The following is a 20,961-nucleotide window of genomic DNA, read 5'->3' as shown; positions in this document are numbered from 1 at the left end:
GTGTGCAACACATGCAGAGGTTTCCATGGAGACCAGAAGATGTCAGACCTTCTGAATTACAGGTGGTTGTGAGCCACCTAATATAGATGTCATGAACCAAATTTGTGCAAGTACTCCTAACTGCTGAGCCATTTCTTCAGTTCCTCTTTTTACAAACATTTTATTTTATTATATGTAGTATGTGTGTGTATAGTATGTATGTGCGTGCAGGAGTGTGTATATATGGGGTATGTGTGTATGTACAGTATGTATTATGTAGATATATGTGTATGTAGTGTGTGTGTGTGTGTGCAGGTGAGTGCTGGGGTTAAAGGCGTGCACCACCAACACCTGGCCAAATTCAGGTTTTCAAGCTTGCTCGGCAAGTGCTTTTTACTCACAGTGACCCTAGAAACTTCTTGTCTTTCCTGGATCAATACATTGAATGAGAAGTTTTTGGCAGGAGGCTTTTCCAGCCCAGTGGGAGTTCAGAGTGTGGTTCTGATTGTCTGCTGACATGGGGAATGGGGGTTGCACAGTGGGTGAGTTGACAGATGGTACAGCCTGGAGAAGGGACAGGGCAGCACCCTCTGTCAAAAGGAATGTGTGCAGCATCTTCTCTTCTAGGAGTGGCTCCTACTGGTTCCTCCAAATGTCTTCAAGGGCACTCATGCCAGCACTGGAGAAAATAACCACCCTATGGCATTTAGCCATGACTAAAAAGCTCAGCTGGCAAGAGAAGAAGAACTGTTTATTGTATACCCCACCTGAGTTACTATTTTTCATAAAGAAGTAGGGTGTGGCACTGGGAGGATGGTCATCTTAGTAAAGTGCTTGTCGTGCACCCACGTGGACATGTGCTCTGATCTCCAGAACCCACATACAAAGCTGGGCATGGCCGTGTCAGCCTGTAATCTCAGTGCTGGGGGTGTGCTGCTCCCCAGGCTAGCAAATCAGTGAGCTCCAGATCCAATGTGAGACCCTGAATGGAAAAGTAAGTTGGAGAGGTGATAGAGGAAGATCTCTGTTTTCTACTCCCACACCCATGGACACCCACACACAGGAAGTAGAGAACAAGGCAGGTGTGGTGGTGCACACATATAATCTCAGCACTTGGGAAGAGAATGCAGGAAGGTCAGGAGTTCAAAGTCATCCTCAGCCACATAGTTCATGGTATGGGACTAGGTACCCTACGCTACACGAGACCCTGCCTTAAAAAGGACAAAGAATGGTGAGGCGGATATGAATGGAGCTTTGCTGCACTGTGTGTGGGGGCTGTTGACTGACACAAAACCCCAGGCTCACTGCGGGGTGTCCTGGAAACTTGCCTATATTTGTAGGAAATTTATGGGTATTTCGCTATTAAATACAAAAAAGGGGTTTCTGCCCCACCCCCGGGTAAATGCTTTGTTTGTATCACCAAATGGCAGAGTATCCAGTACCAGTTTGTATTCAGGGCACGGCTTATCTTACTAGGCTGCACTTTCAGGTTGTTTTCTTAGAACATGTCTGTCTTCAGATGCTCAAACCCCAAATGAAGGTGCTAGCCTGTCTCTCTAAGCAGGGAATGGCTTTATTGCTTCTTCTCACCTTGATTATAAAAAAGCAAATAATAAACCCATCAAAAATTCCAAAGAACAGAAAGAAAGACAGACAAAAGAAGACATGTAAGCTCACCAATCAGAGAGCACTGTGGCCTTGGGTTCTAGTGCCACTCAGGGGCGCAGTTCTTCAGGGCATGCTTCTTGATGGAAGCCTCACTTGACCAAACTTTTAGTTTTAAACAGGGTCTAACAGTGGCACTGGCTGGCCTGTTACTTTCTATTTAGATCAGGCTCGTCTTGATTGAACTCAACCACCCGCCACTCCCTCTACTGGGATTAAAGGTGTGCACTGCCACTGCCCGTTTTGCATGAGATTCTTCATACTGAGAGCCAGTGAGGGGCAGCATAAGGGCTTCTACCTATGAAGTTCTGACACTCACGCTTGCATTTTTTTTTTCTTTAGTCACAGTAAGCATTTTTTTTTTTAGATTTATTTTTATGTTATGTGTTTGAATGTTTTGCCCACATATATGTCTGTATACCATGTGCACACACACACCTGGTGCCTGAAGAGGTCAGAAGAGGGTGTCAGATCACTGGGAACTGGAGTTACAAATGGTTGTGAGCTACTGTGCAGGCTCTGGGAACTGAACTCAGGTCATCTGCAAAAACAAGTGCTTGTAACTGCTGAGCCATCTCTCCAAATCCTACCTACATTTTAAAAAAGATTTATTTTTATTTGTGTGTGTGTGTGTGTGTGTGTGTGTGTTGTGTGTGTGTGTGTTGTGTGTGTGTTGTGTGTGTGTGTCCATAAGAGGAGGGCAGATCCCCTGAAGCTGGAGTTATAGACCATAGTAAGTCACCATGTGGGTCCAGGGAACTAATCCTGTGTCCTCTGTAAGAACAGGCAGTGGTCTTAACCATGGAGAGATCTCTTTAGCCCCCTAATTTAACTGCTTTAATTAGGTAATATATTGAAATTATTCCAAAATGTTTTTGTTTCTGAGATAGGGGCTCATGTATCTGCAGCTTAGGTCAGCTTCAAACCAGTATAACTGAGAAGGACTTTGAATTCTTGACCTTGTTGCCTCCACCTCCCCAGTGCTTGTATGATAGCTGTGGACCACATGTCTGCATTTATTTGGTGCTGGGGATCAAACCCAGGGTTTCATTTATGCTCAGCAGGCTTCTACCAACTGAGCCATAGCTCTAGCTCAGGTTGCCTAGGTTGGAGAGATGGCTCAAAGGTTAAGAACACTGTCTGCTCTTCAAGAGATCTTGAGTTCAATTCCCAACAACCACATGATGGCTCACAACCATCTATAATGAGATCTGTTGCCCCCTTCTGTGCAGAACACTGTAAACATAATAAATAAATAAATCTTAAAAAAAAAAAAAAAAAGGCCGGGCGTTGGTGGCGCACGCCTTTAATCCCAGCACTCAGGAGGCAGAGGCAGGCGGATCTCTGTGAGTTCGAGGCCAGCCTGGTCTCCAGAGCGAGTGCCAGGATAGGCTCCAAAGCTACACAGAGAAACCCTGTCTCGAAAAACCAAAAATAAATAAATAAACAAAATAAAATAAAAAGGTTGACTATTTCCACGCAATTTAAAATCCAGTAGGTAGGGGCTGGAGAGCTGGCTCAGAGGTTAAGAACACTGACTGCTCTTCCAGAGATTCTGAGTTCAATTCCCAGCAACCACATGGTGGTTCACAACCATCCCTTATGAGATCTGGTGCCCTCTTCTGGTGTGCATATATACATGGAAGCAGAATGTTGTATACATAATAAATAAATAAAATCTTTTAAAAAAAATCCAGTAGGTATTATAAAAGTGCACACAGTGAAGTTCTTTTCCTGCTCTTGGCCCAGCCACCTGGCTCTTTTAGGGAAACCAGCTGTACCATTACTGCTATCTCTTGCATTTCCCTCCAAATATTTGGAGGTTGGATGTGTTGTTATTTTTGTTATGTTTAGACAGAATCACTCAATGTTGTCCAGGCTGACCTTCAATTCACCATCCTTTGCCTCAGCTTCTTGAATGGTTTGATTACAGGTGTGTGATACCACACCAGGCTACCCTCCAGACATATTTTATGCACTCACAAGAAAACTAATCCCTCAATGCAAATACCATATTCTCTTAAATATTCTATAAGGTAGTGATGTTTTGTAACTAGAGATGAGCAAAGTGTGTGTGTGTGTGTGTGTGTGTGTGTGTGTGTGTGTATGTGTGTGTGTGTGTAGATCAGACTGGCCTTGAACTCACAGTGATCCACCTAAGTGCCTCTGCCTCCAGAGTGCTGGGGTTAAAGGTGTGTACAACATGCTTTGATAATGTCTCATTTGCTCACTTTGGTTTTAAGAGAGAAATTATAAAATATTGCAAGTTAAGTTGAATCTGTTTCCATCTCTAATTACATCTTCTCACTTGTTTCCTCCATTGTCCAGTTTGGACAGCTGGTAGTCATCATTGGTGTGTACCCTTCTCTACGACTTGGTGTTGGTTGGTTGGGTTTTTGGAGATAGGGTTCCATCATGTAGGTGAGTCTGGACTAAATCTTGCCAATTCAAGGACTGGCTAACTTTCTCTGCCAAAGTCCAGACTGGTAATTATTTTTGGGGTGAGGGGGGGCTCATTTTCTCTGTTACAGCCACTCCACTCAGCCATTTTATAGTCATTGTAGATCTAGGCATCTGCAAACAAAGGGTTATCGCTGTTTCAGTGAAATGCTATTTAAAGAGATGGGTGTGGATCAGATTTAGGCTGTGGCTTGTTTTGCAGACCTCCTATTTATTACTTTACTGACTGCTGTACTGGGCCATCTGTAATATGGATGTACTATATTTTAATTTTGATTCCCCTATAAATTGATGTGTAGGTGTCATTTTTTTTCTATTATAACATTGCTGGGGGATGGATATGTAGCTTAGTTGGGGGAGTAAAAGCAGGAGAATCAGAAGTTCGAGTTGGTCTCAGTTATATGGTGAGTTTGAGGCCACCCAGTATCAAAAACAGAAAAGAAGCATCCTTAGCTTTGTTTCTCTTTGCACATGTGCAGGATTCTATTAGGATGTGAACACATGGAGAAGGAGAAGGCGGAGGTGCTGAGGGTTTTCATGCTGGAGAGTGACCCCTGGAATTCCCATATGCTGAGCACAGCTGCACCACAGAGCTGTTATCTTTCTGTTTGTTTTCTTTGAGACAGGAGTCTCACCATGGAGCCCTAGCTGTCCTGGAACTTCCTACGTAGACCAGGCTGTCCTTGAATTCAGAGAGCTCTGCCTGCCTCAGCCTCCTTAGTGCTGGGCTGTTTTTCTTTTTTAAATAGTTGCATCTATGTATTGTGTATGGATGTGTTTCTGAGTGTGAATGTGTGTGAGTGTAAGTATATGTACAGCTATATGCATGTCATTGTGCTTGTGGCTTCCAGAGTTTAAACTAAGGTTGTCAGGCATTGTAGCAAGCATCTACCCAATTAGCCATCTCACTGGCCCTTTCTTGATTTATTTTTATTTTTTCGACACTGAGTCTAACAATGTAGCCCCGGCTGGCCTGGCCTCAAACAGAGATCTGCCTGCCTCCACCGAGTACTAGGATTAAAGGTGTGCAGCACCAAACAGGGCATCCCTTTTTAAAAATTAATTAATTAATTAATTAATTAATTAGTTTTATGTTCCAGCCACATTTTCCCCTCCCTCCTCTCCTCCCGTCCCCCTCCCCCTTTTTTAAACAGCACACTAGTCAATAAAATGTAAGCAGACGGCTGGGAGTATGGTTCAGTGGTGGAGCACTCTTGTAGCAGCACATGCAAAGCTGTGGCCTCAATGACTGACTACTCAGACACTTTATAAAACAAAACCATTTCATGAAGAATGTGACCAGTTTGTGACCTCTGTCCTAGTAACCGAGAGTTGCTCAGAATGTAGTCCACACCAAATTCTAGACTTTGAGGTGAGTCTCCACGACAACCAGCAAAGCAGCTTGTATCCAAAATGAAGTGCTCAGCAAAGAGTGTGGAAGACTGTGGCTCCCCTGAGAAACATGTAACTGATCTTCTCAGCAGGCACAAGCCCCGAGGTTGGAGAACTCCGCTCTGCACAGCCAGCCAGCCAGTGGGGCTTAACCTGAGATGTGGGTTCTGACAGAGAAGGTTCTCCCGAAGCAGGCGGCTGGCTGAGTTTCTCTCAAGATTTATCACTCTGTGATTAGACCTACAGGAGAGCAGAAGGAAGGTAAGCCAGCATCCTCCTGAGAATGCCCTCTCTGCAGAGGAGGACCCAGAGCAAGACTGGAAGCTCCGGAGGCAGGAAATCGATTTAGTCTGTCTTCTTGACGTAAGACATCAATAACACATGGCTACCACTCTAGCTGGGTGAGCTCTGAAAAGAAATGTGTTCAGAGTTGACGAGATTTAATGAGAGGCCTCATCTTTAGGAGTTTTTGTCAGGAGTTTTGAAGATAGAGATTGAATGTGGATCATTAAATGCATTCTTTTGTTTATATCATACTTTGTAGCTCAAAAAATGTAGTAGCCAGGCCTGTAGGTATTTGCTATGGGCTTTTTATGGAGCAGGCTAAGGAACATTGTTTTCACAGGTGTGAGTGGGGACAGACTGCCTCCCCAGGAGGACATGGTGCACTGGACCCTATCCTCTCTAATAGGTTTTCTGTACCATGATGATAGGTTTCTCAACCCACGAAGTATGCCAGATCAAGCCAAATTGAAAAAGCGAAAGAACAGGTTTATTTGAGCAAAGCAACTTCCGGGTAAGTCCTCGAGCCCCAGAGATCAGGCAGGAGAAGTCACGTGGCCAAACTAAGGCAGGGAGCTTATATACCCTGTAGGCAAGGGATGACTCATCCTCCACAAGCTGGGTTTGTGCCCTAGTATGATGAGAAACTGACTGCTTTAGGTGGGGTCTTGGGCCGAACTGTGCCTCTGGTGCCTTTTCTTTGTTGGAGATTCTCTGAGAGGGTAGGGTTTGGAGAGAGAGGAATGGGGCTTTCTGGATCAAGCAGGAGTGAGCTGGAGGTTCCAGCTGAACACTCTCACAGCCCTGCCCTTCTTCACCCTCCATACCTTTACCTTCTTGAACTCTACAGTCTACCTGTTTGACTGGCAGGTGCTGTATCTGCAGCCTTCCCAAAGGAGGCTCTAGGGCCAGTGTTTCCTTTTGTGCTCACACCAGATTTGGTAGGCCTCTGTTGGAATTTTGAGAGCTATGGCATGTCCTAGTTTGCTTTGTGTTGCTATGATAAGACATCATGACCAAAAGTCACTTGGGGAGGAAGGGGGATTATTTGGCTTACAGGTTACAGTCCATCATGAAGGGAAGCTAAGGCAGGAACTTAGAGAACACGTTCAGTGAGAGTAAGAGATCTGGCTCTTCATCCTAATTTTTACTTTTACATTTTATGTAATATTTTTATCAATTCTTTGAGAATGCTGTACAATGTATTTTGATCATCTTTACCCTCTACCCTGCCCCTCCTTTTATTCCCTCCTAGATTTACCCTCCCTGGCCCCTTCCAACTTCATGTTCTGTTTTCTTCTTTTCTTTTCTAATAATCCACCAAGTCCAGTTTATGCTGTTCATTTACTCGTGGCTATCGGGCCATCCACTAGAGTGTGGGTGACCTACCAGGGGCCACACACTCAAAGAAAGCTGACTCACTCTCCCTCAGAAGCCATCACTGGTCAGTAGCTCCTCAGCCGGGGCTGGGGGCTAGTGAGCCCCTCCCCCACGAGTACTAGACTATTGACTGACTTGATCTTGTACAAACTACTACAGCCGCTGTGAGTTTGTGAGTGTAGTAGGCCTGGCATGTCCAGAAGAATCTACTTCATTCCTTTCCTCCCTGACCTCTGGCTTCTGCAGTCTTTTTTGCCTCGTCTTCTACCATGGTCTGTGATCCTTGTACACGGGGCGGGTGATATAGATCCCCATTTGTGGCTGCACACTCTCCACAGGGTTTTTTCTCTGCACTTGGCCAAGTGTGAGTTTCTGCATTAACTACACCAAGAAGCCTCTCTGATGAAGTCTGACAGCTGCACTGATATATGGGTATAGATATGCAAATGCAGAGTGCAGTTTAATATTATGTCGATTTATCAAAATCATGGCAGTAGGTTCACTCTTGGAGTCTGTAAGCTCCCTCCCTATTCATGGGTTCTTGGCCAGATTTACTAGGCATGCATTTCTCCCTGTGTTGTGGACCTTAAATCCAACCGGAAATCAGTTGGCCACCTCCACATCATTCCTGGTAACTATTGCACCACCCATGTGCACAGTTTATCCCACCAGTCATTGTAGTCAACAGGACTCACAGCTGAGTCCTCAGCAGCCTCATAGCATCTTCAAGAGGACGAAAGCTAGCCTGCAGGAAGGCTGGGTACCAACTTGATTTCTCCATTCCTGTGACCACAGGAATGTGTAGTGTCTTCAGCAGTAGGATCATACCATTAAGTTCTGGTGTGTAACCAAGAGCAGTGACCATAGTCTTTATTATTTGGGGGTCTCTGTGTCACACTGACCAACCACTTGAAGGGAGGTAACCTATATGTGCCACTGGACTTTTTCATTTGGCAGCTTCTGGCTTCTGGGAGGAGCATTGTCCTCTGTGTAGCATAACTCCAGCTCTTCTGCATGCTACAGTTACAGATGCATGCATCCTTTGACTTAGCAATGCAGCCTCTGAGAATTTACTTTTACAGGTATGTTTGTCCACACATTAAATGATTATGTATCCTAGGTTTTCACAGTGGACTATCAGAAACAGCTCAAGTGTGTCTTTTTTGTTGTTGTTATTTGTTGTTGTTGTTGTTGTTGGTCATTTATTTGAGACAGGTCTTATTATGTGGCCCAGCCTGGCCTCAAGCCCATAATCCTCCTGCCATAGCTGGGTAAGTGCATCGATTCCCAGTATGCACCACTACATCCAGCAACGTAAGTGCTCCTGTAGCAGAGGTAAAATAAGTTATGATGTATCTGTACAGTGGGATAGTATGCTGCTGTCACAAAAGAGAAGGCTCCATTTGTTGAGGACACGAATTTCAAGATAGGTTGTAGTAAGAAAGAGCAAGATGTAAGCCATTGTGTGTTTCTGTGCATAATGTCACATTATTTAAAAAATTATTAGATTAAAAAAAGTCTGATAATGGGATTAGAGAGCTACATTAAGAGAACTGACTGTTCCTCCAAAGGACCCGGGTTCAATTCCCAGAACCCACATGGCATCTCACAACTGTCTGTAACTCCAGTCCCGGGGGATCCAGTGCTGCCTCCATGGACTGCATAGACATACATGCAGACCAAACATCCACACCCAAAATAAAGATAGAAGGCAAAGGTCTGATGATGTCAGTCTGTGGACAGGAGAACTGGGTGGCTGGAGAATGGCAAGGGAGCAATGTGTGTCTCTAAAAGGGCTTTTGAATACTAATTTTTAAAACATGAATTGTCTATTTTTTTTTTAAATTCCTCGCACTGAGGTTATTGGGAGTTTTCAGTCTTTGTGTCCCTCTTGGCTCTGATCTAGTCTCTCTTTTGTCTTTCCTAAGAACACATCCAGCCACCTATTCTGCCTTCTGAGTTTCCTGACAGCAAACAAGCTTCTGTTTTTCTTTTTCTTTTCCTTTAAATGTTTTTACCCTTTTCCTGTTGCATTTGAAATCTATTAAATTGATGGCTGAATGCAGCGCACTATTCCACGTCCACATTTTGCATAAACCATTTTATTGATTCTTAAAATTGAGAAGTATTCCCAGCACGAGCTAGCATCCAAGCCAGTGCACAGTTGAGTCCTCTCTAAAGTGTCCTGTGGCCCATGCCCCCCCCCCCCCCGTCAAGCCTATTTTATGCATAACCCCCATTTTATGGTGCTAGGGGTAGAACTCACAGTTTTGTACATGGCACCTGAGCCACCCTAAACAAGGCCATGTTATGAAGTACAGACTGACCTCTAATTCAAAACAGTGCTGCTTGAACCTCTCAAATGCTAAGACTACAGCTGCCCCGCCCAGCCCCCCCTCCAGACTTTTTTTTTACCTTGTTTACTTGTTCATTTTCTTGTGTGCCTTTCATGTGTTTATTTTGGTGCTGGTATTGAGTCAGAGGCTTTGTTTGCTAACATATACTCTATTGCTGAGCTATACCTCAGTCAGTAGTTCCATTAGGGTTCACTCTTATGTCCCCTGTTAAGCTCATACTGTGTAAACTACACACTGTTCTTCGCTTATTTACCTATTAGATTTTGGGTATGAATTTGCTTAGAATAACATTAAAAATAACTACACTGGTTTCCCCTGTATGTATGAATATATGTAATCATGCCTCTCAATGGAAACTGGAATTGTCTCCATTCTTTTTTCTTTTTTTCTTTTTTCTTTTCTTTTCTTTCTTTTTTTTTTTTTTTTGAGACAGGGTTTCACTATAGCTTTGGAGCCTGTCCTGGCACTTGCTCTGTAGACTAGGCTGAACTCATAAAGATCTGCCTGCCTCTGCCTCCCAAGTGCTGGGATTAAAGGTGTGCGATACCACTGTGCAGCTTTTCTTTCTTTCTTTCTTTCTTTGTTTTTTTTTGGGGGGGGGCAGGGCAAGGCAGGGTTTCTCTGTGTCTGTAGTATTGGATGACCTAGAACTATCTCTGTAGACCAGTCTGACTGTGACCTCACAGAGATCCGCCTGCCTCTGCCTTCTCAGTTCTGGGATTAAAGGTGTGAGCCACCACCATCCAGCAAGTTGTCCCCACTTTCTTGCTATCACAGTGCTACAACACATAACCGAGGAGAGACATACCTCTATATAAGACATTTATTTGTAGGATAAATTCTGAGGATTGTTAGGCATGGTCTGTACGTTGAAAGGTTGAAAATGATTTTATTACAGTTTATATCTCTGTTGTGTGTGTATGTGTATGCCTGTGTGCACAAGTCTTGGAGTGTTTTGAGGTCACAGGGTAGCATATTAGAATTCTCTCCTTCCACCATGTGGGTCTTGTGAACTGAACTCAGACCCTTAGGTTTGGTGGCAGGTACCTTTACCCACAAAGCCATCTTGCTGGGCCCTGTACATTTAAATTTTTGATCATTTCAAGTTGCCTTCCTTAGACATTTAGAAGTTCATAGGATATAAGGTTACCTAGGCTTTTAATACACTTCCAGTGAGGGTGGGAGAAATGGCTCAGTGGTTACGAATGCTTGATGCTCTTCCAGCAGGGTGGAGGTGAGTTTCCAGCACCTCTGGTCAGGTAACTCAGAGCCTTTTCTAACTACAGCTTCAGGGGATCTTACATCCTCTTCTGGCCTCCATGGGTATCTGCACATGTGCACATTCCCACACAGAGATACACATATACATAATTTAAAAATAAAATAAATCGTCTGGGCGTTGGTGGCGCATGCCTTTAATCCCAGCACTCGGGAGGCAGAGGCGGATCTCTGTGAGTTTGAGGCCAGCCTGGTCTCCAGAGCGAGTGCCAGGATAGGCTCCAAAGCTACACAGAGAAACCCTGTCTCGAAAAACAAACAAACAAAAAACAAAACAAAACAAAAAAAAAAGTGTGATACTTCATGCTTGTAATCCTAGCTTTTGGAGATGGAGGCAGGAGGATTAGGAGATAAGGCTGAGCCCCTTTCTCTAAAAAAGGAAAGCAAAGAGCTTCCTGTAGTTTCTACTTATAGTATAAAATCAAGTATTAATTGAGGGTGGATAAGAATTAATGTTAGTGGACTGGAGTCTTTTACTACTGAAGGTCCTATGAGGAGAAATATTCAGTGTACTAAAATGATTAAATATGGCTCTCAGAAGGTTAGCAAGTGAAGATGGCTTGTGTACCCGCTGCTGTCAGGCAGCCTCTGATGACGGCTGTACCATACTCATTTCTTTTCTTTCTTTCTTTTCTTTTCTTTTCTTTTTTTTTTTTTCTAGGACCTTAGCATCCTGAGCCATTTTGGATTCATAGCCCTCAAGGCTAAGCTGGTCAGAATTCATCATGTCCAAGTTAAAAAGCTCGGAGTCAGTCCGGGTAGTGGTTCGCTGTCGGCCCATGAATGGCAAAGAAAAGGCCGCATCGTATGACAAGGTGGTGGATGTGGATGTGAAGCTGGGGCAGGTGTCTGTGAAGAACCCCAGAGGCTCATCCCATGAGATGCCCAAGACCTTCACCTTTGATGCCGTCTACGACTGGAATGCCAAGCAGTTTGAACTCTATGATGAGACGTTCCGACCACTCGTGGACTCTGTCCTACAGGGATTCAATGGCACAATTTTTGCCTATGGACAAACGGGAACTGGGAAAACCTATACCATGGAGGGAGTCCGTGGTGACCCTGAGAAAAGAGGGGTGATCCCCAACTCATTTGATCACATCTTCACCCATATCTCTCGATCACAGAATCAGCAGTACCTGGTCAGGGCTTCTTACTTAGAGATCTATCAGGAAGAGATCCGAGACTTGCTCTCAAAGGATCAGACCAAACGGCTGGAGCTCAAAGAGAGGCCTGATACAGGCGTGTACGTGAAGGATTTGTCTTCCTTTGTCACCAAGAGTGTGAAGGAGATAGAGCACGTGATGAATGTGGGAAACCAAAACCGGTCTGTCGGTGCTACCAACATGAACGAGCACAGCTCACGGTCACATGCAATCTTTGTCATTACAATCGAATGCAGCGAGGTGGGCCTAGATGGTGAGAACCACATCCGGGTAGGAAAACTGAACCTTGTAGATCTTGCTGGCAGTGAGCGGCAAGCCAAGACTGGCGCTCAAGGAGAAAGACTGAAGGAAGCAACCAAGATCAACCTGTCCCTTTCAGCCTTGGGTAATGTTATCTCTGCCCTGGTAGATGGCAAAAGCACCCATATTCCATATAGAGACTCAAAGCTGACTAGGCTTCTCCAAGATTCCCTTGGTGGCAATGCCAAAACTGTTATGGTAGCCAATGTGGGGCCTGCATCTTATAATATAGAAGAGACCCTGACCACTCTGAGATATGCCAATCGTGCCAAAAACATTAAGAACAAGCCAAGGGTCAATGAGGACCCAAAGGACGCTCTGCTTCGAGAATTCCAGGAAGAAATTGCTCGGCTCAAGGCCCAGCTGGAAAAACGTTCCATTGGCAGGAGGAAGAGGCGAGAGAAGCGGAGGGAAGGTGGTGGCAGTGGTGGGGGTGGGGAAGAGGAGGAGGAGGAGGGAGAAGAGGGTGAGGAGGAAGGGGATGATAAGGATGATTACTGGCGGGAACAGCAAGAAAAACTGGAGATTGAGAAGCGGGCCATTGTAGAGGACCACAGCTTGGTTGCAGAGGAGAAGATGAGGCTGCTGAAGGAGAAGGAGAAAAAGATGGAGGACCTGCGGCGGGAGAAGGATGCTGCTGAGATGCTGGGTGCTAAAATCAAGGTACCGTGCCCTTCCTTAGGTCCCTTTCCCTTTCAGTGCCATTTCTTTGATCAAAAGAATTATATAGTGGGGGCTTGGCATGGTGACAAACACTGTTAATCCCAGCACCCAGGAGGCACAGGCAGGTGGATCCTTTGTAAGGCCTATGTACAGTAAGTTCTAGGACAGCCAGAGCTACAGAGTGAGACTTCATCCTTCAATCTCCCAAAATAAAAGTCAAAAACAAATTCCATTCATGATAGTTCTTTTTCTTTCTTTTCTTTCTTCCTTCCTTCCTTCCTTTCCTTCTTTCCTTCCTTCCTTTTTATAATTTTTTATTTTTTTGTTTTTTGAGACAGAGTTTCTCTGTATAACAGTCTAGCTGTCCTGGAATTCACTCTGTAGACCAGGTTGGCCTGGAACTCACAGAGATCCACCTCCCTCTGCCTCCCAAGTGCTGGGAGTGCACCACCACTGCCCGGCCTCTCTTTTTTTCTTTAAGAAAGTAGGTATCATTTTAATTATTTGATGTTTTTGTTTGTTTGTATTTTTGAATCAGGGTCTTGCTATCTAGACCACTCTGACCCTGACTCATTAGCAATCCTCCTGCCTCAGCCTACCAAGTATGCACCACTGTGCCCAGCATTTTTTTTTTTTTCAAAGCAGGTTCTCATGTAGCCCAGGCTGACCTTGAACTTGATAGTAGCCAAGAATGAGCACAGGCATATGCCATCATGCCCATTTTATGTGGTGCTGGGGCTCAGAGCCCTGTCTTGGTGCATGTGGGCAAACACTACCAATGCAGCTATAGCCTCAGCGTCTTTCCTTAGGTGCTCCTGTGTTCACTCCTCCAAGGGTAGTCATCTGGAATCCAGTGTTTGTTGTTGCCTTGCTCTTTTTTTTTTTTTTTTTTTTTTTGGTTTTTTTGTTTTGTTTTGTTTTAGCTCATCTGTCTGGTTTCACTGGGCTTTTACTTAAGGTGCTACCACAGTTTGTGGTACAGGTATCAGTAGAGAACCTGTACTGATGCTTGTAGTTGTATCCATCACTATTACTGCTCTGAATATTCTGGGATGTTCCAGTCTCCTCTTATGGGCTGTTTGTTTCCATGTTCTGCTATGACTGATATTGTACCTGGCTCCAGGAGACTTGCTGACACCCTTAGATTCTAGAGTGAATCTTTTTTCTTTTCTTTCTTTCTTTCTTTCTTCTTTTTTTTTTTTTTTTCATTTTCTTGAGACAGGATTTCTCTGTGTAGCCCTGGCTGTCCTGGAACTTGCTCTGTAGACCAGGGAGGTGGAGAACTCAGAGCTCTGCCTGCCTCTGCCTCCTGAGTGCTGGGATTAAAGACTTTCGTCGCCACTGCCCTGCTCTAGAGAGAATCTTGTGAAGCACCCACTTTACTGCTCATCCCACCAGCAATGGTGATTATCTGACTAACTTCTGTATATAGTGAGAATAAACAGTGTCTGTGGGATTTAAACCCAGCCCCGTTTGTGTGCTTGTGGTTAGCTCTACCCCCCATCCCATCCCCACCCCCGCTGACAGTTTCCCTGTGCTGTTCTCTTAGGAGGGTCTCTGAACCCTGTTGCTGGTGCGCTTCCTGACATCTGCTTTGCTTTTCCTCAGATGCTGGACAGTATCCCAGAGTATGACATCTCAGTTTTGTGGCTTCTATCTAGTGCAGCGTGCTGTTCCTTGGCTGCCTAGACCAGGGCTGTCAGTGTGTTCTTTCTAACTGAATTTATTTTATTATTATTTTTTTTTTTCAAGACAGGGTTTCCCTGTGTCTTTGGAGGCTGTCCTGGAACTAGCTCTTGTAGACCAGGCTGGTCTCGAACTCACAGAGATCCGCCTGCCTCTGCCTCCCAAGTGCTGGGATTAAAGGCGTGTGCCACCACTGCCCGGCTCTAACTGAATTTATATACATTTTAATTTCTTCTCTAAAATATATCCATGTTCTCTTCCTCTATCTACCCTCCTCCCTTTCTGCAATGTGACCTCACTCTGTAGCCCTGGCTGGGCTAGAGTTCGATATTTAGAATATGCTGGCCTCAAACTCACAGAAATATGTCTATTTCTGCCCCAATGAGTGCTGAGATTAAAGGTGTATTACCACACACCTGGCCCCAGCTAAAGTTTCTTTTCTTTCTTTTTTTTTCCGGGGGGGGGCATTTTTTTGAGACACGGTTTCTCTGCGTAACAGTTCTGACTAGCCTGAAACTTTTTTTGTAGATCAGGCTGGCCTCAAACTCACAGAGATCCACCTGCCTCTGCTTCCCAAGTCCTAGGATTAAATAGGATTAAAGGAGTGTGCCACCATGACCTGACTAGCTAAAGTTTCTTAAGAGCAAGGCCGAGAAGGTTTCGTTGGTTCCCCTGGCCTTAGCTCCATGTCCCTGCTGAGTCTTTCAGTCTGTTATCGCCTGTCCATAGCTGTCTTCTAGCACTTGGGCCCCACAGCCTTCTGCTGACGTCAGCCATCAGAACAGCCTTCTACTTCCTTACATCAGTGAAGCTAGACTCCTAAGAGTTGTCCTTGCTTGCTCTTTGTCCTCTCTTTTTATGGTCTCCTCAGTCCCAGGGCTTCTTGCTCTTACCTCATCAGCGAGCGCCTTTGCAACCCAGATACCACCACCACCACCACCACCACACACACACACACACACACACACACACACACACACACACACGTACGCACACACACACACTGCTCAGTAGCCCTCCTGCCTGCACTCCAGCAGCATGCCCTCTTCTAGGAATTCCCCTGTTTTAAGAGTTCCATCTTAAAACACAGTTTGACTACATGCACTCGTGCTCCCTAAGGCTCTCAAGATCAAGCCTGTTTTTTTTTTTACTTTATTTTTTAAAGATTTATTTATTTATTATGTGTACAGTGTTCTGTCTGCATGTTGCCTGCAGGCCAGAGGAGGGCACCTGATGTCATTACAGATGGTTGTGAGCCACCATGTGGTTGCCGGGAACCGAACTCAGGACCTTTGGAAGAACAAGCAGTCAAGCCTGGTTTTTTAACAGGGCTCTGAGACTTTTGCATCAGCCTCTACTGGTTTTGTCAACTTCCTTATTCTACCATCTCACTAACAAAAGTCTTTTTTTTTTTATGTTAGAAAATTCTTATTCTTTACTTCAGCTTTTTGTGTAGATGTCCCTTCAGACAGGAAGCTGTCCCTAACTTCCTCCAAAAGCCTGACTCCTCTCATTTTGTCCCTCCCATTAGTTACTCAAACTTACCTTACAATAGCATCTCATACCATCTGGCTAAAGGCTCCTTACTTGTCTGTGTCCCTCAGTGGGCTGTGAACCTCACAGTCCTCCCTGGCAGATCTCCAGTCTATAGCAGCCAGTCAGGTTTAGTATATCTAGAGTGGAATTAGTGCTCTGGATAAACGACCCAATAAAGGACTTGGTTAAAAAACAAACAAACGGGCTGGAGAGATGGCTCAGAGGTTAAGAGCACCAGCTGCTCTTCCAGAGGTCCTGAGTTCAATTCCCAGCAACCACATGGTGGCTCACAACCATCTGTTATGAGATCTGGTGCCCTCTTCTGGTGTGCAGATATGCATGGAAGCAGAATGTTGTATACATAATAAATAAATAAAATCTTTAAAAAAAAAAAAACAATCAGGGAGCTGGAGAGAGGACCCGGGTTCAATTCCCAGCACCCTAATGCCAGTTTACAACTATCTGTAATTCAAGTTCCAGTAGATATGACAACTTCATACAGATAAAGATGCAGGCAAAACACCAATGCAGGGGCTCGAGAGATGGCTTGGAGGTTAGGAGCACTGACTGCTCTTCCAGAGTTCCTGAGTTCAATTCCCAGCCACCCACCACATGGTGGCTCACAACCATCTATAATGAGATCTGGTGCCCTCTTCCGGCCTGCAGGCATACATGCAGGCTGAACATTGTATCCACCAATGCAAATAAATGAAAAATGAAACAAACAAACCCTGAAAGCCACAGATGTCTCAAACAGCCAGACCTTCAGTGTCAGCAGTGTGAAGACCCATCCCATTATGGACAGGGGACATTTGTTTTTCCCTAGAGTAATTTTTTGCTTGCTTGTTTTGGGGTTAGTGGTTTTTTGTTTGTTTTTTTAGAACAGGTTCTTAATATGTAGCCCAGGCTGGCCTATAACTTGTAATCCTCCAGCCTCAGCCTCTTGAATGTTGGGACCACAGGCATGCAACATCATGCTTTGCCAGTCGTGAGAGTGTCCTTCAGGTCTTCCTGTGAGGGGTTATGTTCTGGCAGAGACCACAGAATGGGTTTTACTTTGTTTCTCACTCAGGCCATGGAGAGTAAGCTGCTTGTTGGAGGAAAAAATATAGTAGATCATACGAATGAACAGCAGAAGATCTTGGAGCAGAAACGCCAGGAGATCGCAGAGCAGGTAACTTTGCGTTCTTGTGTGGGGAGGAAGGCATGGACTGACATGATTGAGGCCACAGAGCTGACACCTGTGGTATGAGAGCAGCTCCAGAGGGAATGGAGAGGAGCTGTCAGCCCCATGCTAGCCGGAGACCGACTGCGAGCATCCAGACCCATACTGTGTAGACATGGTCGCTAGGGCAAGCTGATGAATTTTGTGGTATCGCTCAGAAACGTCGAGAAAGAGAAATCCAGCAGCAAATGGAAAGTCGAGATGAGGAGACATTGGAACTCAAAGAGACTTACACCTCGTTGCAGCAGGAGGTAGACATCAAGACCAAAAAGCTCAAAAAGGTAAGAGGCGGAGGTGCTGGGAGCCCTGGAGGAGGGGTGCGCCCTCTTTGGACTGCCTGTACTCATCTCTGTCTCCCCTGGCTTCAGCTCTTTTCCAAGCTCCAGGCTGTGAAGGCTGAGATCCACGACCTGCAAGAAGAACACATCAAGGAGCGCCAGGAGCTGGAGCAGACGCAGAATGAGCTCACCAGGGAGCTAAAACTCAAGTGAGTACTTGGTTGGCAGGATCCTGCCATCCACTAGGTCCTGGAAGACCTGTCCAAGGATAGCCCACCTGCTTCTTGCCACTCTTTGCCACCCCACTGTCTGCTGCTGTTCCTGACAAAGTCACTTTTCATTTCAGTCTGTTTCTGTGAGGTTACCACACCATCTCCCCATTCCCTAACCCTCACCCTTCTTGCCCCTTTGAGATGCTCTGGCCTCGCCTGTCATTCAAGAGAGAATCTTTTATTACTTTTCATGAACTTCTTTCTGATTGATTAAATGAACACCTTCGTACTCATCAACCAACCAGATTAGTATAAGAACCATTGTTCTTATGAAGTTTGGGCATCTTTCTTTTTGGGACAGGGTCTCATGTAGCTCAGTCTGGCCTCAGATTTGTTGTGTAGCCAAGGATGCCCTTGAACTCCTGGTGGTATGTGCCATCATGCCTAGTTTATGTGGTGCTGGATATTAAACCCCAGGCCTTGTGCAAACACTCTACCAACTGCACTGCATCCCCAAGCCCCTGAGCAATGTGATGTTAGTGTTTCAACCAACCAACAAGCCAACAAGAAGGATCTCTGGATCTTTTTCTTTATTTGTTTTCTGAGACAGGGTCTCATGTTGTAGTCCTGGTTGGCCTGGAACTCATTAGGTAGATTAGGCTGGCATCCAACTCTTAGAGATCTTCTTGCCTGTGCCTTTGCCCCTGCCTCCTGAGCACTGGGATTAAAGGGATTTTCTTTTATCTTTTTTTGGTTTGGCATTTATTTATTTAGTTTACATATCTACCTTGTTTTCCCCTTCTTCCTCTCCTCCCAGTTCCTCCCCCTCATCTCCTTTGCTCTACCTCAGCCCATCCACTCCTCCTCCTTTTCTCTTCAGAAAAGGGCAGGCTTCCCATGGATATCAACCAGCCATGGTATATCAAGTTGCAGTGAGACTAGGCACCTCCTCTCCTAGGACAAGGCTGGACAAGGCAACCAGTAGGAGGAAAGGGTCCCAAAAGCAGGCAACAGAGTTAGAGACAGCCCCTGTTCCTACTGTTAGGAGTCTCACAAGAAGACTAACTCACACAACTGTAACATATATGCAGAGTGCCAAGGTCAGTCCCATGCAGGCTCCCTGGTTGTTGATTCAATATCTGAGTCCCTACGAGCCGTGCTTAGTTGATTCTGTGGGTTTTCTTGTGGTGTCCTTGGCCCCTCTGCCTCCTACAATCCTTCCTCCCCCTCTTCCTCGGCATTTCCTGAGCTCTGTCTAATGCTTGGCTGTGGGTCTCTGCATCTGTTTCCATCAGTTGCTGGGTGAAGCCTCTCTGATGACCACTGGGCTAGGCGCCAATCTGTGAGTGTAGCAGAATATCATTAGGAGTCATTTCATTGACCCCCCCCCCAGTCATGTTTGGTTCTATCCTTGTCTCTGGGCAGTCTCCCCTCTTGGTCCTGTCCCTCCAGCTAGTGTCAGGAGTGAGCTCTCTCTCATGGTATGTGTCTCAAGCTGGACCAGTCATTGGTGGCCACTCCTACAATTTCTGTAACGCCTTTACCACAGCACATCTTGTAAGCAGGACATACTGTAGGTCGAAGGTTTTGTGGCTGGGTTGGGGTCCCAATTCCTCCACTGGAAGTGTTGCCTGGTTCCAGGAGATGGCTAATTCAGGCTCCATATCCTCCATTTCTCGGAGTCTTAGCAAGGTCACCCCCATATATTCCTGAGGGTTTCTAGTGCCCCTCATTCCAGTTGTCTCTCCCTGTACTCTCTCCCTCCATTCTCCCCTGACCCCCCCCCATTCCTATCCACACCGCCCCCAACCAGACCCCTCCCCTAAAGGGATTTTCAAACAGGTTCTTTTCCTGATCAAGTTTTAAATTTGGAAAGAAGCCCTTAAAATTCAATGTGTGTAAGGGGATTGAAGAGATGGCTCAGTGGTTAAGAGCTCTTGCTGCTCCTCCAGAAAACCTTGGTTCAGTTCCCAGCACCCACATGGTGATTTATAACCATCTGTAACTCCAGTTCCAGGAAATGCAACACCCTCTTCTGGCTTCTGTAGGCACCACAGTGGTGCCCAGACATAGATTCAGGCAAAATATTCAGATGCATAAGGTAATCTAAAAAAATTCTCTGAGCGCTGGTGATTCACACCTTTCATCTCAGCCCTCAGGAAGTAGAGACAAGCGGATCTCTGTGAGTTCAAAACCAGCCTGGTCTGCAAAGTGAGTTCCAGGACACGCAAAGCTGTTAAACAGAGAAACCCTGTCTTGAAAAAAAAAAAAAAATTCGGTGTATGGGGTCTGCTGAGATGAATCACTGGTAAAGGTCCTTTGCTCTGCAACTCTGGTGACTGGAGTTTGATCCTTAGAGGCACATAAAGGTAGAAGGGGAAAATTTATTCCACAGAGTTGTTCTCTGACTTCCACACATGCACTGTCGCAATGTTATACACACAAATTTACAATTTCATGGTGTTGCAGTTCTCTTTGTAGGCATGTACTTCTAGACTAGACAAAAGATCAGAACAAGAACTGTCAAAATAATAATAATAGCCATCCATGGATACTGGTATTATGAATAATTATATTTTCTAATACATAAATAGAACCTTTGCAATCAGAAAATCATGTTGTGAAAAATAATTCTTGAAATATCAAACAAAAGAGAGAGAGAGAGAGAGAGAGAGAGAGAGAGAGAGAGAGAGAGAGAGAGAATGCCACATCCTCAAACTGTTTGGGGAAGCCATTTTTTTCTTAGTACCCTATACTTCTGAGGCATTTATCCCATGTCCATTCCATAGTAACACCCCTTTAGCATTGTTTGTTCTAAGGTTTTGGAATAACGGAGGTAAATATGGGCCAGTCACAACCATAGTGATAACCTAGTGAGGTCTCGTTTCCTGTTTAATTTATTCCTTTTGCTTGGTAGCCCTGGTCTGCCTGTAACTCACTGTGTAGCTCACACTGATCTTGAATTCATGGTCCTCTTCCTTTAACCTTCAAGTAGTGGGACTGCAGTGTGTCAGCTGCCAGGTTGTCTGATGCTCTTTTCAGCCACTGGTCAGGCAGAGGCTCTCTGGTCAGGAATCATCTTTATTTTGGAGTTGGAAGGAG

The 20,961-nt window shown here is 45.2% G+C and overlaps 1 protein-coding gene across 5 annotated transcripts in view; it reads left to right on the top strand.

The window, feature by feature from the left end:
- Window positions 1–20,961, top strand: part of Kif3b (kinesin family member 3B) — a 45,103-nt gene that overhangs the window by 13,051 nt on the left and 11,091 nt on the right. For 2 of the 5 annotated variants that reach the window (XM_027421463.2, XM_027421466.2), the window contains 4 exons: window positions 11,455–12,922; window positions 17,217–17,318; window positions 17,528–17,650; window positions 17,738–17,856. In XM_027421463.2, the coding sequence (XP_027277264.1) occupies window positions 11,519–12,922; window positions 17,217–17,318; window positions 17,528–17,650; window positions 17,738–17,856 (1,748 nt within the window). In that variant the 5' untranslated portion in view covers window positions 11,455–11,518. Of the gene's footprint in view, window positions 1–5,258; window positions 5,477–5,585; window positions 5,758–11,454; window positions 12,923–17,216; window positions 17,319–17,527; window positions 17,651–17,737; window positions 17,857–20,961 lie in introns of those variants that run through there. The other 3 variants (XM_027421465.2, XM_027421464.2, XM_035446336.1) reach the window with 3 other exon arrangements.

This window comes from Cricetulus griseus, chromosome 6 (assembly GCF_003668045.3).
Source record: "Cricetulus griseus strain 17A/GY chromosome 6, alternate assembly CriGri-PICRH-1.0, whole genome shotgun sequence".
NCBI classification, from domain to species: domain Eukaryota; kingdom Metazoa; phylum Chordata; class Mammalia; order Rodentia; family Cricetidae; genus Cricetulus; species Cricetulus griseus.
Note: the sequence above shows the minus strand (reverse complement) of the source record. Positions and strands in the feature narration are given on the sequence as shown.